The 17934-nt window shown below is 40.3% G+C and overlaps 1 protein-coding gene and 1 non-coding gene across 4 annotated transcripts; one reads left to right on the top strand and one right to left on the bottom strand.

The window, feature by feature from the left end:
• Positions 1-2683: 2683 nt before the first annotated feature.
• On the top strand, positions 2684-17632 carry Rif1 (Rap1 interacting factor 1). Of its 3 annotated transcripts, none has more exons than XM_070107670.1 (7): positions 2684-2849; positions 2907-5330; positions 15147-15225; positions 15916-16103; positions 16171-16631; positions 16739-16812; positions 16876-17632. In XM_070107670.1, exons 1-7 carry the CDS (start codon positions 2760-2762, stop codon positions 17562-17564), a joined length of 4005 nt encoding a protein of 1334 aa, XP_069963771.1. In that variant the 5' UTR covers positions 2684-2759; the 3' UTR covers positions 17565-17632. The 3 variants fall into 3 exon arrangements, with proteins under 3 accessions (XP_069963771.1, XP_069963770.1, XP_069963769.1); XM_070107669.1 differs by having other exon boundaries at positions 16873-17632; XM_070107668.1 differs by having other exon boundaries at positions 2685-2849; positions 16739-17632.
• Positions 12075-12180, bottom strand: LOC118683843 (U6 spliceosomal RNA). Its single transcript, XR_004979684.1, has one exon. It is a non-coding gene; the product is annotated as a U6 spliceosomal RNA (small nuclear RNA).
• Positions 17633-17934: the final 302 nt, after the last annotated feature.

Genomic DNA, 17934 nt, shown 5'->3' with positions numbered 1-17934 from the left:
CACAGCAACTTAAACCATTATTGATATTCCTGACGGGCCTAGCCGGATGTGGAAAAATATTCGTCATCCATCTCATCATAAAAATCTATAACTAATATGGAACCACTATCGCACATTGCAATGCTTACCTGACATGTGCTTCATAATGCTTGGTCGTTATCAACCAGTATTGATAATGGTTTGAGTTCTGAAACATTACAGCAATTCAGATCACTGTTCCAACACATTCGCTTGATTTCGATTGACATTGTATGGTTTGCGCGGAGCTCTTAGAAAGAATCGATAGAATATTAAAACTAATAACAGGAAAAGCAGATACGTTGTCGCGGGCTCGAGGTTATTCTAGTTGGAGGTCTGTGGCAACTTCCATCTGTCGAATTTGCACCAATTTTTAAGCAATCGGTGGTTAACAAACTTGGAAACGAACTCGTCCAAGTCATGCTGCAAGCAAATGTTGTGTTTTCGACAATATTAACTTAAATTGGGAATGGAGATCGACTGAATGATGAAGAACTCATCCTAGTGGAATAAAAATTTGTAACAGAAGAAGAAGCTGATCGACTATACCCTCATGGAATACGTCTGGCGTATTCCAACCAAACCATCGAGAGATACAACCATCAAGTATTAGGAAATCACCAAGATCAGATTATATCTGAAGCCGTAGACTTCATCTTAGAATGTGAAAATGATGAGCAACTTGAAAGTGCGCGTAAAGCTCTTGACATGAAAAAATTACCTGCTAACACCGGTGGATTACTACAACGACGAACACTCGTCATGGGGCAGTATTACATGATAATGGATTAGCAAACGGTGCCATAGGAAAATTGATAAAACTGGGGTAAAAGCTTGTATGGAGCCACGTACATTCGTTACAGCGAACAATATTAATCCTTAAGCTGTTCCCATTGGTCGTCGAAATGCAACTATCTATCTTAATATACAAAAAAGTATTTCAACTAAAAGGAACCACTATTCATTCACACCAGCATGTGAATTGACGATTCTCAAATTGACGATTCTTTCAATGAAGCAGTATAGTACTATTAAAAGGTTCAATCTCAACAGTTAGTTTACGTTGCCATGTCGAGAGTTGTTTTTATTGAAGGCTTGTACATCATTACAGTTAACAAACACAAGAAATTTTACCATTGTATAAATCTGCAAGTAACCAATCCTAAGATTTTCGCTAATACACACGCACAAATGTCACACTTGGAACGGGCTGCCTAGTTATATTCTACTACTAAAGTCACACTTGGTATGGGTTGCCAACCAATATTCTACTACTAAAACGTCCAAATGACACAAATCAGCTATAGTGTGTTGCCGTGTTAAGTTTTTAAATTTATAACTTTAAGAATGTTTTCATTACATATTCAAATATTTTTCGGTTGTTATAATTCGTAAAGATTCAATTTACATAGTATTATTTATTGTATTGAAATATTATTTAATGTTTCCAATTTTATCAAAAATATTATTGTGATCGGTAACGCGCCAATCTTGCAACCTCAGAGGTGGTGAGGAAAAGCAATAAAACTCATTTGTTTCGATAATATTCTTGAAAGTTTTCATTATTATTTCCTTTACGAATACATGTTCATAAACAAATTGTTAAACTACATCCTTTTATTTAAAAATCTGTGTCAAAAAAGGCATATTCGATCAGGTGATCACAGCTGTTTCACACACATAGGAAAACAGCTGATTCTTTGGTTACTTGTAGGCTTATACAATGAATTTTACATTGGATACGTTTGTAATGATCGGTTGTGCGTTGCTTTGCGATATCAGATAATCAAATTGCGGGGAAATCCAATTTGCACATTAGATAAACATGTATTCGACTTTATTAACTCGAAAAAAAGACATTTCGACAATGGTATATAAGTGTCGAAGTTTTCGTGCACACCGTAATGATTTCACCGATCGAGTCTTCAAAAATACGAATATTTTGATGTTATCTGAAACGTTTATGAGCGATGAAGAACCTCCTGTACAAGTATCAAATTTTGAATTTGTTGTGAGATTTCTACGTAATGAAATTCGAAATTCAGGTGTTGCCATCTATCGTAATGAAAAGAACAGATATAACGTTCTTACTCCTCATTTGCGAATAAAACCAGAGAACGTATATCATAGAGAAGGTTCAATTGCGGACCAGCGTGTGAATTGTCAAAACCTGACAAGATTTTAATAGAGGATTTCACCACTTTTGGCTCGGAAGGAGAAATTTTAACAGTGGAGAGTGAACGAGCTGAGCATTGTATGAAAATTATGCTCAGAGACTTGCTTTGATATGACAGCTGCATGTTAGCCTTTTGGCTTATATTTTTATACGTTAATATGCAATCATATTTATTGATATAAATAACATTTTACGAATTTTTATGAATGCATGCAAAACTGATAAGATCTTTTAAATTATGAAATTTCGAAATAATATTTATAGTCAATTTGGGAATTTAATGATTTTATTTAGTTTTTACATAATATACTTTCCTAATAGAGATTAAATTTATTACAATATATGTATATGTACATATGTACATCTTTTATCATATTAATCTTATATACAATCATATGTATATCTGCACAAGCGTAATTATGAATTAGCGGAACCTTGGCATCTCTGATTGTAACTTGACTTGGCATCACTGAATAAAATTATTAAACATATCTGCTGAAGGTTTCGCGCGCATAAAATAAGCTTGTGTATGAAACGTCTATTGACAATAAAATAGGCTTTGATAATGGATTCTAATTTAGGTCGAGGTTTTTATGAGGTTTATAATTCCTCGAAAGAAATACTAAAAAATAATCAAACGCACTTGTATTGTAATGTGAGTATATAATTATTAATATTTGGTAGTATATGTGAACTTACGTTTAATTTTTAGATGTTGGATTTGCTAGCCAACACGAGTAAAAGCACTCCTTCATCTGCAATTGGAAAGATTTGTTCTGTTGATGAATTAGTACGTTTTTGGGTAGAAGATATACTTCCGCTAGCTTTTGATGACAACTCGACGGTACAGGGCAGTGCTGTATCAGCTTTGGAACAAGGTTTATTAACTTTAGATATTGGCAATATTCCAAATCATAGTTGTTGGAATAATTTAAAAAATGCAATTGTGAAGGAATTTGCATCCCGAGTGCACCAACTTCGAGAAGACCGAAATCAATATTGGCATCGAATATGGTGTATACTTGTTCGCCTGTTGGATCGCGAAATCTTGAAAAGTGCAAGCACTATAAATTTGTTTCTTTCTATTGTTGAGCTTGGATTTCGTAGTCCAGATAACTCAGTAAGAGCAGAAGCGTTTACTTGTTGGCATCTACTAATTCAAATCTTTGCAAATCATAATCAGTTATCATCTCCCAAGCGGTTAAAACTTGTGTGTATTCCTCTAAAATCATCACAGTCTAAAACGCCTTATGTCGCTGCTGTAAAATTACGTATTTGGTGGTATTTGATAACATGTTTAGGTCCACAAAGTGAGGATAACTTTGAAAATGTTGTTGAATCATTTTTAGTATTTTGCTTTGGGTCGCAATCAAAAAGCTCTCTAGGAATAGCCCAGCAATACATTTCTGTACGAGAATTGGCATTGACATGCCTAGTAGCCATAGTGTGCAAAGGACGGGATGAATTTGTACAAAAACTATTGCGGGAATACGAGTTAGAATTCATGTGTCAAGATACGCAATTGATAACTTCAATAATTGTTGAAAAACATTGGAAATCAATATTTTATGCTATTTTGGAAGCCTCGAATTTGATTGTCGAAAGTGAAAAACGGAGTGATATTGAACAACGACTGCTAAATATACTGACCAAAAGTGCAACTCGCATAATGATTAATAATGATATGTCTGTATCATATGAGTATTATTGTTTCAGCTTAATCCAAATGATTGCAAAAAGCAGTAGTCCTATAACAATAGCAGCTAATATAATTGCAACTGAAGGACTTCGTTTATCACGTTCTATCCTGGATTTTGAAAATTACATTAAAATAATACAATGTTTGGTAAAATTTTTAACCACTGGAAAAGATTTTCTTTTTTCTAATGTTATTCAGCAGTGCACCGGTAAAATATCTAATTTAGATGCTTTTCTACCAAACCAACTTTGTTGGCGTGCTGTGGAGTTGGTAGCTGATTATTTCATCAATACACCAAATGATGAAGGTTTTGAGTACTTTGAAGTAAAATTCCTTATATGGCGTAATATTTCTTCGGAAATGGTAAATTTATTAAGAAATAACTCCTTTGGTCGTACAGCGCAGGAGTTCGTTCATTCATTAATATCCTGGAGTTTATGGCCGTTACGCATGGTAATTGAATTTACTGGATATCGCAATAATTCTATTTTTGATGAACAGTTCTATTTGCTCTGGCATAATCTGTTACAACTTACAGAAAACACTACTGGTAGATCACAGCAATTGAATGAAACAGGGAACGTTTTAAACGCTATTTTAGATACTGGTTATGAATCTGAAGTTTTTATTAATCTTCTTAATGCGTATGCGGATGAAGTGATCAAACATGATTCCAACAATTATTCGACACACTTTGAACAATTATTTGCTCTCCTAAACAAGTTGATTAAAAAACAAATGACAAAAAGAGAAAAGGAAAAATTGCTTACAATTTTTCGATGTGTTCTCCACGGTTTAAAATTACCTGAAAGTAGCTCTCTGGTGGAGGCCATTAAATCTACACTTAAAGATGCTATAAACATGTCATCAAAAGACGGCGTAGATTCAAAGTTTTATGAAGAGTGGAAACATTCTGTTATAAATATTACTCGTGCTTCCCTGAGTAAAAATTTCGCAACTCAGGTTTTAGATTTATTTAAAGATGACGTGTATGTCATCATACCATCGGTATGGAGCCTTAAGCCGGAAAAACTAACAGATAGACAAAAGGAGCGCATAGCAGAAAAGACAAACATACCAGCACTATATAACGATATGAGTCAGTCGCAGGATTCGTTAATAAAACCTTGGACACCTAAAAAAATAGTTATAGCTAAAGAGGACCAAAACGAAATTGTTATAGAAGACCCCTATACACGGCAGAAACATTCCATTGAAAACAGTTTCTTTAGAGTACCAAATTCCACCTCCGATGCAAAGTATCTAAATAATGATTCAATAATTTTGGGGAAATCCAGGAACAAAAACCAAGATTGTTTTGAGGATCTTCCTAACAGCACGGCAGATAAAAGTATCGATCGAAACATTATAGAAGTTATTGAAAATGTAAATTCTTCATCTCTACAAATTGAGGTAGACAAAATCGACAACAAGCAGGTAAGTGTTAATTTATAAAGCATTAATATAACTTTTGTTGCAAACTTATAACATGAAACAATGCATTAGTAAAGAATTATTGGTAAATGTATAAGTTAGGTCCCCCAACGAAGGAGGTCGCGAAATAAATAATTTTTCTTAAATCGTCTTATTTTGACGCGAAGATAACAAATCCGTAAGCGGAAAGTAAATTTTTTCAATAATTCTATTCTTTTGTAGTGTGACAGTATAGTATGGGTGAACTGGCTGACGAGTTGGCCCGCTCTGCAGCCTCCACGAAAATGGTAGGACCAGAACCATGCGTGGACCAACCGCTGTCCACACACCATTAAAGCGCTGCTCCGTAAAGAGGAAAGAGCAGGCAGGGAGAGACATTGGCAACATCTCCAAGGCATGCGTCATGCCAGGTTGTTGTTGGGGGGTTATGACCTCACGGTTTAAAACCGTAATTAATCTCCCGAGTAATAACTTTCGGCTACTTGTCGCGTTCCACACCGGACAATGCAGGCTCAATAAGCCTTTATTCAACATGGGCTTAGTCTCTTCTGCAAACTGCCGGTTCTGTGACATGGAGCCGGAAACCCCTGAACATCTGCTGATGAACTGCACAGCAGTCTGCAGACGCAGAATTAAGGTCCTGCGATCCATGTTTCCAAACAGGGATCGCATCGCTTCACTAGCACCCAGAAGAATATTGGAGTTTATCAATATGCTGGGGCTAGATGAGTCGTTGTGACTTAAGGGAGAGCACAATAGACCATAGGTTATGGTGCATACCTCTATCCATATCTATCTATCTATGGATGTGCGAAGTAATTTTCAAAATACCCTTATTTTTTTTTATTAAAAAATACTATAAATTCGTATTTGGACATACATATTGCACTCATTTTTCAATTAACTTGTAATTGTTGTAATGAATTTTGAATTTTTTTAAAAGGTACTTATTCATCAATATCTATTTTATCCCCTTCAAAGTTATCCCCCTCGAATATAATACACTTGTACCTACGCTTTTTCCAATCCTCTAAGCACTTCTGAAATGCGCTTTTCGGCTATCAGTTCTGACTTTATGTTGTTGTTGTTGTTATTGTTGTTGTAACGGTTACCTAGTCGCCGTTTGGGTGATAAATTCCAGTTTCGTTGTCGTCGAGGTCATCTAACGGGAGGCCTAGGAAACGAGCTGTTTCGACGGGGTCGGACCATAGGGAGAAGGGTGTTAGATGAGTGGGGTTTGTTGGGCATGCAAAGAGGTGGTTAGTGTCATGCGGAGACTCATTGCACGCAGGACATGTGTTTGGTATGTCGGGGTCTATTCTGGATAAGTAGGAGTTTAACCTGCTACAGTATCCAGAACGAAGTTGCGCAAGGGTCACTCTAGATTCACGTGGCAACTCGAGCTCTACGTCTGCGATGAGTGGTGGTTTGACTCCTAGTACGCCATTCACTGAGAGGGAGTCGGTGAAGGTGTTGATGGCTCCACTGTGAATGGCGTAATCAAGGAAGGACCTCTTTAGGACCGACCGGCCGATTGCTTTGTAAGTTGCCAACAAAGTTTATTTGTATTTTCCCCAAGAGCTGTCGGCAAGCGACTTGAGGATTTTGTTGCGGCTCTGTACTTTGGCAGTTATCGCGGTCGCGTGAGGAGTGAAAGAGCACAGACTGTCCAAAGTGACGCCTAAAATTTTAGGGTTATTGACTGTCGGAATTTTTGTGCCATCGACTGAAATGTTCAGGTCCAGTCTGTACTCCTTTGTCCAATTTGTGAAGATAGTCGCTGTGGATTTAGTGGGAGAGAGTGTTAGGTTCCTTGCAGAGAAGAAGCTAGAAAGATCGGAGAGGTAGCTGTTTACTTTTGAACACATGCCATCGATTCCATTTCCCGACGTCAATATCGTACAGTCATCAGCGTACGAGGTCACTGAAACTCCCGCTGGTGGCTGGGGTAGTTTCGAAATATAAAAATTAAACAGTAGTGGAGAGAGGACACCGCCCTGCGGAACCCCCTGTTTAATTTTCCTAAGTTTGGAGTTTTGACCTCGAAACAGTACGGATGAATGCCGACCGCTCAGGTAGTTCATAGTCCACCGCTTCAGCCCTGGAGGGAGCGTTGATTGTTCTGGGTCCTCAAGTAGCGTTGTGTGATTGACTGTGTCAAAAGCTTTTGACAAGTCCAACGCTACGAGGATCGTCCTCTCGCAGGGTGGCTTCTGGTTCAGGCCATGAACTATCTGGGCGTTTATGACGCTTAGTGCTGTGGTGGTACTGTGCACTTTCCGGAAGCCATGCTGATGATCTGCTAGGCTCAGGTGGTGAGTGAATGACGGGAGTAACGAGGCCTCAAGTGTCTTCGCTACTGGGGAAAGGAGAGTTATCGGGCGATAGGACTCCTTTGTTGGCAGGTTTCCCAGGTTTCGGTAGTGGGACCACTCTTCCGACTTTCCTCACATCGGGTATTTGAAGTCTGCGATGCTTTAGAAACCCACGATACCGCTCCATACGTGATAATCGGTCTCACGATCATGGTGTACATCCACCTGATTGTCCTTGGGGAGCACCCCCAGGATTTTCAGCAATTCGGTTGCACACCATGCTTTTGTAGCTTTGTTTAGGGTCTGGTCCACGTGCCAATTCCATCGTAGAGTGGAATCCAGCGTGAGGCCCAGATACTTGACCGTGCTGGCCATCTCCACCACTCTGCCGTCCAGGGATATATTTCTGAGGCCCGGCAGTGACCTCCGTCTGGTGAAGGGAATGATTGTAGTTTTAGCAGGGTTGATGTTTAAGCCAACCCCTCTACACAATCTTTTGCCAGTCCCAGTCCCCTCTGAACGATATCGCAGAGTGTGTCTTCAAATTTTCCCTTAGCTAAGATAACAATGTCATCCGCATATCCCTGACAGCGGATTCCATTGCTAGTCAGCCGCTCAAGGAGATCGTCCACAACTAGGCTCCAAAGTAGGGGGGATAGCACTCGACCCTGTGGGCAACCTCTTTTTGTGCCCAGACGAATTTTAGTGTCTTCTACTGCGGTTTCCGCCACCCTAGTGCGCAGTACGGCTGCAATCCATCTGCGCACTGGTGCTGCCACATTCCTTTTCTCCAGTGCTCTTAACACGCTCTCATGAGACGTGTTGTCAAAGGCACCTTCGATGTCGAGGAAGGCGAATAGCATCACCTCGCCCCCATCTAACGAATTCTGGATCTCTGAGGTTAGCTGGTACAGAGCAGTGTTTGTTGACCTGCCTGCTCTGTAAGCATGTTGCTTCGCATGAAGGTGAAGCCTTCAGCACCTTCGATCGTAATTCGTCGTCTATGATCTTTTCCATACTCTTAAGTAGGAAGGAAGTAAGACTGATTGGCCTGAATGATTTCGCCAATGAGTAGTCTTTCCTCCCTACTTTGGGTATGAAGATCACCTTTGCAGTGCGCCATGGTTCTGGGATATATGCTAGCACTAGGCTATCTCTCATCAGCCGAACAAGGTGGGGCTGTAGCACCTGCTCCCCCTGTTGCAGAAAAGCTGGAAGGATACCGTCCGCACCCGGGGACTTTTATTTTTCAAAGGAGGCCAGAGCCCACTTGATGGAGTCTGCAGGGAAGAGCTGTTTTGCGACTGTCCAGTCCAAGCGTGATGGCCTTCGTTCCACCATAGGTCGAAACTGGTCTTCTTGAATCGTCTCCGGGAAATGCGCTAGTAGAAGAGCCGTAGCTCTTTCTTCTGCGCTGGACGTATAGGTCCCATCAGATCGTTTAATCGCTAGTAGTGTGTCCGTCTTGCCTCTAGCCGGAGCCTTATGCAGTCTAGGTGCCTCTGGGGTTGAGGAGACGCTCTCACAGAACTTCCTAAAGCTCTTTTGCTTCGCGGTCCTAATCTCCTTATTATAAGCAGTTAGGTTGCATCTGTAATCCTCCAAGTTTCCGGTGCGCTTAGCCTTATTGAACAGCTTGCGCACCGTTTTTCTTAGTACTGAGAGCTTACTAGACCACCAGGAGCAGTTACTGCTCTTGGTGGTTGTCTTTAAAGGGCAGCTGCTGTGATACGCCTCTATAATGGATTGGTTTAGGGCAGACAGTCTGCTCTCCAATCCAGAAGCCGTTGCGCTTCTATCCAGCTGCTCCCTACTGCTAACATTTGATTCAAGCGAGTCCCTAAAAGCGGCCCAGTCCGTGTCCCTAGGGATACGCTTGGGGGGGAGTTGTTTGACCCCCATCCCCAGCACGAATCTTATGATACGGTGATCCGACATGGAGGGTTCTGATGATACTCTCCATTGTGAGATCAGCCCTATCTCAGACTCGTTACTGAGAGTAATGTCAAGCACCTCCCTTCTGACACTAGTTATAAAGGTGGGTTCGCACCCCACGTTTGCTATACTTAAATTCTTACTGGCTATAAACTCGATAAGAGACTCACCCCGTGTGTTGCAGTCCGTGCTGCCCCATTCGGTGTGGTGGGCATTAGCGTCACAGTCCATGATGAGGGGCAGCTTATTCCGTCTGCAGTACTCTACTAGGTTGCCAACTGCCTCTGGGGGTGCCGTCGGAGTCTCCCCCCGGAAAATAGGCCGCTGCCACGACGAAGTGTGCTCCTTCGTCGTTCCTGGCTTGTACAGCGACCAGGTCCTGTGTTAGGAACTCTGAAATACAGAATAAATCAATACCGTTCCTAAGTACTATGCAGGTTCTAGGTCTCTCACTTGAGAGATCCCAGATTACCTCATTTGACTCCATTTTGAGGCCCCTGACCTCTCCTTTATTGACCCATGGCTCCTGGATCAGTAGTATGCCCAGACCATCCGTCGTAAACCTGCTCCCGATAACCGCCGAGGCTGACGCCGCGTGGTGCAGGTTTACCTGGGCAACTTCTATGCGCGGCCCCACTACAGGATCGGCTCCATGAGGAACTGGTCCTCGTTCTCACCGTCCTCCGCGATGTCTCCCGCCAGGTTCGTGAGCCCCTCCAGAAGCTCCTGAGTGGAGGGTAGCGCCCCCCTTGCTCGGCCGTCTTCTCGGAAGGGACCTCAACCGATGTCTCGGCAGTTGCCGCCTGCTTCGACGTACTTGCGCAGGGATGAGTCGCAACCTCATCCACCTGCTTTTTTCTCCTGCATCGCCCTCGGTGATCGTTTTAGGCCTGAATGGCCTTAGGACCACCGAGCTGAACCTATAGTTCAGGCGGAAGCTCACCTTCCTGACGAATTTGAACGATTCGTCATCTATGGAGAGGTTGAGCCTCCACCCTGAATCCTCCGCATTGCTGCTGGTCACCCGCCAGGCCGATGTATTGAGGCCATCGTTTTGATTGCGGATGAGCCCGAGAGCAAACTCGTATGGCTTGCCTGCGCATCTGGGGACGAATACCGTCATGCTATGCATAGGCGGAATTTCGTCCCTCTTTTTTGCGCAGAGGATGGGTCCATTCCAGCCTGCCAGCTTGGGAGCGATCTCCCTCAGCCAACAAGCCGACCTTTAAAATACACTCAATGGAAGGAGGCTTTGTATCCAGACCCTCTGAATACCTCCTCCATGAGCAAATCTTGGAGCACGGTGAGCTCCTCTGACCCCAGCAACTCCGCCGGGTAGTTCAGCGGCAGCACAGCCATACGAATGCCTTTGAGGGCATCTGCATACTTGCGCTGTCCCTCCACAACGTTGCTCCTCTGCCGCTTGGTGTTGGGCGGCTCCTGCGGCGTCAGCTGTCCGCTGTCCGCTTCGCCGCTTGGGTGGTCGAGGGAGCTGCCCTTTCGCAACCTCGGCCTGCGGGCTGAGTTGCGCTTACTGGGCCGTGGCCTCGATTGTTGCCATTGCGCTTCCTAATGGCCGCGGTATTACCACCCCTTTGGTTTCCTGAAGCCGGGGAAGTGCTGTCACCTCTCACCCTGTTCCGCGCTAGGTTTTCGGCTTCCTCCGGAGTTCTTCCCTCCTGGAGGTGCCTCAGGTACCACTTCAGGCTGGCACCGCTCATACCCTTTTTTCTGGGATCGTCCTGTCCTCCCGGACATCCCTTTGGTGGCAGGGGGGTAGTCTGCCTCCCCTCTTCCTTCTTCGTTTGCGAGCCCCACCGGAGGTCGCGCGTTGCGACTCCTCTGCATCCGAGCAGTTGCTCCTGCTCGAGAGAGTTTCCATGGGGTTCTCTTTTTCCGCAACGGCCGCAGTGCAAGTCGCCTGCTGAATGTCGCTGCACAAGGGCATGTCATCATCGTTATCCCTGGCATGCTCCTCGAACAGCGCTCGCTCCTCTGGCGAAAGGGCGTCCAGGAAGCTGAACTTACGTTAAGCCCCTGATTCGCCCTTACCTGCACCGCTGCTTATGTCGTTAGCATTGTCCAAAGTCGTCTGCTGTTGTTGTTGCCGAGTTCCGTTTGTTGTTGTTGTGGTTTTTGTTGTTCATCTTGTTCGTACGACTCTGGCCGTCAGGTCAGCTTTTGTTAAGGGGAACAGAGAGTAAGCCGCGCCAGAGCCCCTTGACGCGGTAAGGCCACCGTTACTTCCCAATGCGGCCCGATGTTGGGAAGGCTCCGTTAAAATACAGCCGAATTTACCTCCTGGCTGCAAATTACCCAATGGGCACGGGAGTCGCATAACACCCAGCTCCTGGTTGTCGCACGCATACGGCTCCTGACAACCAGTGTGAGGGTGCAAGCACCGCTCGCACCAGTTGGGAGATGCCGAGAATGCCTTGCGACTTAAGCCCCTGCACCACGGCAAGGTGCCTGCCATTCGCAGAGGCTAAAAAAAAAAAAAAATGTGGAACGCTTCACGATTTTGCGTGTCATCCTTGCGCAGGGCCATGCTAATCTTCTCTGTATCGTTCCAATTTTAGTATATGTTCTGCCGAAGCAAGAACAAATGGGCAGATGGTCTGATGCGAGAGTTAGCATAGGTCGCCAGGTTATACTATCTATCAGACTACCGCTAGCGATGGTAATATCTGGCGAGCTATTACAGGTGCCCATAATTCTGGTGGGGGCTTCGTCATTCATTGTGCAGAATCTCGAATCGTCTATCTGTTCCGCCAGCTCCATCCCCCTACGATCGTTTGACAGGCAGGAATGCCAAAGATTTGCGCGTTAAAGTCGCCTAGCACCAAACGGTTTTCACCACGAAGTAGCGCATCTATGTTCGGCTGATATCCTGTTGGGCAACATGTAACTGGGGGGATGTATATATTAAATATTTCGAGCTCGACATCGCCTGGTGCAGGTTGCACAGCCGTTGAGGCAGATGTCGCATTATTGCGTTGACAGCATGGGGCCACGTAACTTGTGGTCCACTCCCTTGGTGTCTTAAGGCCTGAACAGGTTTTAAGATGGCTCCATCCATTGCATGTATTGCACCTAACCGAGGTGGAGTTTGTATGGAGCCTTTTAGCGCAAACGCAGCAGTAAAATTCCTCGGGGCCCGGGTTGAACTCGATGCCAGCACGGGTTAGGAGGACACGGAGCAACCCTGCTGCTAGGCGTTGCTCCATAGACGAGAAACTTAATCTAAAACTCACCGATCTAAACAGGGTTAGATCGCCGAAATAACAGCCCTTGGCCGGATAAAATCCGGGTCAATTCCGGTATCGCAGAACCGGCTGTTGTGGGAATTGATTCTTACTTTATCTCATCAAACGCTTACCTTTCATTGGTTTCTTCAGTTTTGGGAATAGAAAAAAGTCGCAGGGAGCTAAATCAATCGTTTGACGTCATTCAATAACTCCTGATCGATACTAATGCGACATTGCTTTTGCATATGCCAACTTCTGGTACAAATTCCCTATCCTGATAATATTATGTCAAAAATGAATTGAATCGGGTCAATATTTCTCTTGACCATATACATAATGGAAAGATTTTCAAACTGCTGACTGACTTTATATAGGATAACGGGTGAAAACTTGCCCTACCCTCATATAACTAATCTGGTTGACCAAATTGGGTCAATACTACCCCTATCTCCATATGCACATAAAATTATTTTTGCTATTTTTTTTACAAACCTTATACCGAATAAAAATTATTATTACTTGTAATAATTTAGCGCTGAATATGTAAACCTTGGTAAAAACCTCATATCCCTAATATGATGAATTCCCATCATCTGATTTGACGTTTTTGGTTGTTCAAAATGTGTGATATTTTAATGAAATTAAGTGAACAAGTATTTTTAAAAATTATTTAATAATTTAGCGCTGAATATGTAAGGATTTGGTGTAAACCTTAGTATAAACCTCATTTCCCTGATATAATGAATTGCCATAATCTGGTTGACGTTTTGCACATCATCTCAATATATTAAATTTAGCCTCTCCGGTTGAGCTTATATCACATTTGAAGATGTTTTTAATATATTGTAATTTTAGCCGACGCGAAGTAAACTACAACAATAAAACTAAGTGAGTCCATGACCTATAATATACTTAAATAAAATACAACTTAGTATAAAATAGTCGAATAATAAATATTGAATTCTTTCGCAACATTTTTAAAATAAAATTTTGCCATACCTGAAAATGTTTAGCCGGCTTTGATCCTTGCAAGTTGCAAGAGTATAAAATGTTCGGTTACATTAAAACTTAGCCGTTTCTTACTTGTTAAATTAGATTTTAGAGATCATGGATTAAAAATTAAATTTTATTTTGTTAATTATAACTATTATATTTATTTATAATTATAAATAATAGTAACAAGTACTATTAAATTAAACAAAACTTTTTTATTTTCAATGTTTAATCCCAAATCAGAAGTAACAAGTACTATTAAATTAAACAAAACTATTTTTTATTTTCAATGTTTAATCCCAAATCAGAATTAACAAAATAAAATTTAATTTTTAATCCATGATCTCTAAAATCTAATTTAACAAGTAAGAAACGGCTAAGTTTTAATGTAACCGAATGCTCGTTTGTTATCTTATTAAATCATACTATTAGCTATATATTGCCTTGGCGTTATTACTACATTTTGTTTTATATCCGAAATAACTACTTGTATATTAACCTAGTGCTGTGGCAAGGTATATACCGGTATCCCTAATTATACAACTCAATCAAAATATGCTTATTTATTTTTAGGTTAAATTTTAAAATAAAGATTTAAAATTATATAATGCAAATTTTAACAATATAATCTAAATTTGTATTTTGTTTAGGGTAAACAACGGTTTATCTAACCGGTAATATTAATAACGGCCTAAATAAAAATACTACAACTTTTGTGTTTACACCTTTTCCATTCTCATAATATATGTGAACATTTCAAATAACCCTGTTTTTGGATTTTTATTTTTATCTTTTCATTTTTTTTATTTATTTAAGGAATTTGATGTAAATGTAAACTTATCCTTTTATATCCCAAACGCACTATGTTTTATTTCAAATATTTTTTTTCACCTTAGTTGGAGTTAATATCGGAAAAGCTAATTATACCTATAAAATATATTAATGATCAGCATAATGAGCTGAGTCGATTTAGCCATGTCCGTTGTTGTTGTTGTAGCGACTGAAAACATTCCTGTAGTAATATCAAGGAATGGAGCTTAGTTGACAGTCCTTGGCCGGATAAAAATCCGGGTCCGTTGCGGTTACTTAGACCCGGCTGTCGTGGGAACGGTCCGTCTGTCTGTCTGTCTGTATATATGTATAGAGTCCCTCAGTTTTTGAGGTATCGATCTGAAATTTTGCACCTAACCTTTTCTCACCTGCTCATTCTTCAGCTGCTCATTTGTCGGAACAGACATAGTTTTGAGCTACGGGGTGCTAAATCCGGTTGTCATGAAATCAGTGTATTGACCAGTAATATAGGTAAATAATACGTTTCATTATTTCAGGTCAACGAAGTCGGCGTGGAAGTTTTGACAATAAAAGCTGTGAATCCAAAAGTATCGAATATAATAAATCATGAATCAAGTAAGTATAGGGGAAATTGTTTATGTATATGGTAGTTCTTGTATACTAAACTTATTAATTACATATTTTCTTAAGATTGCTTTCGTAGTTTAAAACTTCTTCTTTGTAATTAAACCTTGAACAGATTATATAAAGTTTGTCCTATATATATCCTATAAAGTTTATACATTTATAAATGATCAGCGTGACGAGCTGAGTCGATTTAGCCATGTCCATATGTCTGTATATACGCAAACTAGTTCCACAGTTTTTTTTTTTAGATATCGACCTTAATTTTTGCAGACGTCGTTTTCTCCCCAAGAAGCTGCTCAATTGTCAACCTCCGATATCGAACCGCTATAGCATATATTATAGCTGCCATAAAAACTGCCTTGTATGGAAAACTTATTTGACAATATATCTTCACGAAATTTTGTATTGTGTATTGTTCAAGGCAACTTTACACTCTCCGGAGAAAATGTTCATATCGACTGCCATACAAACTGATTGATCAAAATTAAGTTCTTGTATGGTATTCTTTTGTATTCGTGAAGGGTATTATTGCTTCGGTGCAACCGAAATTAACATTTTTTCTTTTTATTTGTTTCGTTATCTCGACCAGCAATCACATCAAAAACAAATTAAAATTCCGAAATATGTAATAACTTTATGGTCGGTTTATTTATATATAATTTATCTTTTATTTCAAAGCGTGTCACACACAATCTCCAATAAGGGTATGCGGAGATACATCAAAAACGCAGTCTAGTGATGTAGAGCAAGATCCCCATATGGACTGCGTAGAGGGTAATTATACCGAATTGACAAATCCTTGTTATGGCGCGGACACAATTAAGGAAATTTCACCTAAAAAAACATTAACAAAAAACTCTCTCTTAGTAGGTTGACAAAATCCTACAGCGTTCAGTTAATTTCATTATAGTTTATATATATTTTCTTATATAGTTATCACCACCTGATCGTAAACTAACAAATAATAACACTAGCCCCAAGTTACGACCTAAGCCACCAGCACACCTCACAGGAAGAGGTGCACAATTAATAAACATGATACGCAATAGAAAAATCGATGTACAACCACCGCAAACACCCATGCCCAGACTATTTGTAGGTAAAAATGACAGCATAGATCGTACTGTTTCGGATATGGAAATGGTTGGCGCCGAGAATACAGCAACACCACTTAGTAACAAAGATATTTTAACATTCTCTAAAAGGCTTCCTTCTCCATCCGCTAGTCCTTCAACAAGTATTTTGAAGAGAAATATTCGTACGGAAAGCCTCGAAGATATCACATTTGAATCCCCAGCATGTAAAAAGAAGAGGGTTAGTTTTCATGACCCACCGGTGTCAGTTACGAAGGAATATATAAAACATAATGATGAAAACAAAACCAAGCCTAAACGGTAAGGTCGATGTAAATAAATATATTTATTTTGTTTTTGCGATAAAAAAAAAACCAAATTAAAAACGTTATACTCAATGTAATATTCAATCTATTGAATCGTTTTAGATGTCTGAATATGGATAAATTACAACAAAGTGGGGAAAAGTATATGGAAAATAAATATTCGCTTAAACGAAGAAGTAAATTAGATAGCATTATAGAAATTGAAAAATTTACAATCCAACAATCTAACAAATCAGCAGGTCAACCGACAAATACTGATATTAGGACCGAAGAGTTTGATGATGACAATGTATGTGGTATGGATCTTTCCACGGAAGAAAACGGGACCAGTGTAAAATTTGTTCCAGAATTTCCTTCGAACAATGGTCATCATAAAACATCGAAAGGTAGTTCAGAGTTAGGGATTACCAACAACTTACTTGAAGTCGTATTCGAAAAGCATTCTTTTGAAGAAGTACTGCAAAAATATTTTGATTGTAGCAAAGACTCTAAGTTGAAGTGCTATGACACAATAGCCAAGATGATATCGAGGGGAATGAGCGAAGATTCTAAAATAAAGGAGACCCTTCTTGAGGCACTTTCGGAAAACCATTCGAAAGACTTTTTAGATCATGCGATAAGAGAAAACCTTGCTTCCGTCGTATGTGATAGGCTGAATTTACCTTCAGTTATAGAATATGTGTGTGAAAAATCCAAAATAAATACTTCTTGTCGGACAAATATTTTTTCACAACTTCCAAATATTCTTAAATATTGTAAACAAGATGCTGAGCGCCTAAAAGTTGTACAAACAATATTAAATTGCATTAGTTTAAAGGATTCGGATATTTTAGATCTGATCAATGTTTTGTTACGCGTACGGCAAATAAATAAACCAAACTCAGTCACTGTGTCGGAAGCAGCAATAGATTCTTCTTCTAACCTATAAGATGTAGCTTTAATATATTATTAAAAACACGGAATAAGAAAAATAAAATTTCTCGTTTGCCAAAAAAATTGTTTTAATTAAAATTGTGATATACGGTTGGGGAAGAAATTGTTGGCAATATAAGAAATGGTATAAAATTTAATTTATTATACTCGCGCAACATGTTGCTACAGAGTATAATAGTTTGGTTCACCTAACGGTTGTTTGTATCAGCCAAAACTAATCGAGGTAGATATGGAGTTATATATACCACTAGCGAACCCGACAGACGTTAGGATAGTTATGTAGTTTAGGAAAATTTTATGAAGAATTATTTAAAATATGTACTTCGAAACAGTAACAAATTTCAAAATAAATAGTTTTAAGTAAT

Source organism: Bactrocera oleae, chromosome 4, assembly GCF_042242935.1.
Source record: "Bactrocera oleae isolate idBacOlea1 chromosome 4, idBacOlea1, whole genome shotgun sequence".
Classification (NCBI taxonomy): domain Eukaryota; kingdom Metazoa; phylum Arthropoda; class Insecta; order Diptera; family Tephritidae; genus Bactrocera; species Bactrocera oleae.
This window is presented reverse-complemented; position numbering and strand designations above follow the sequence as displayed.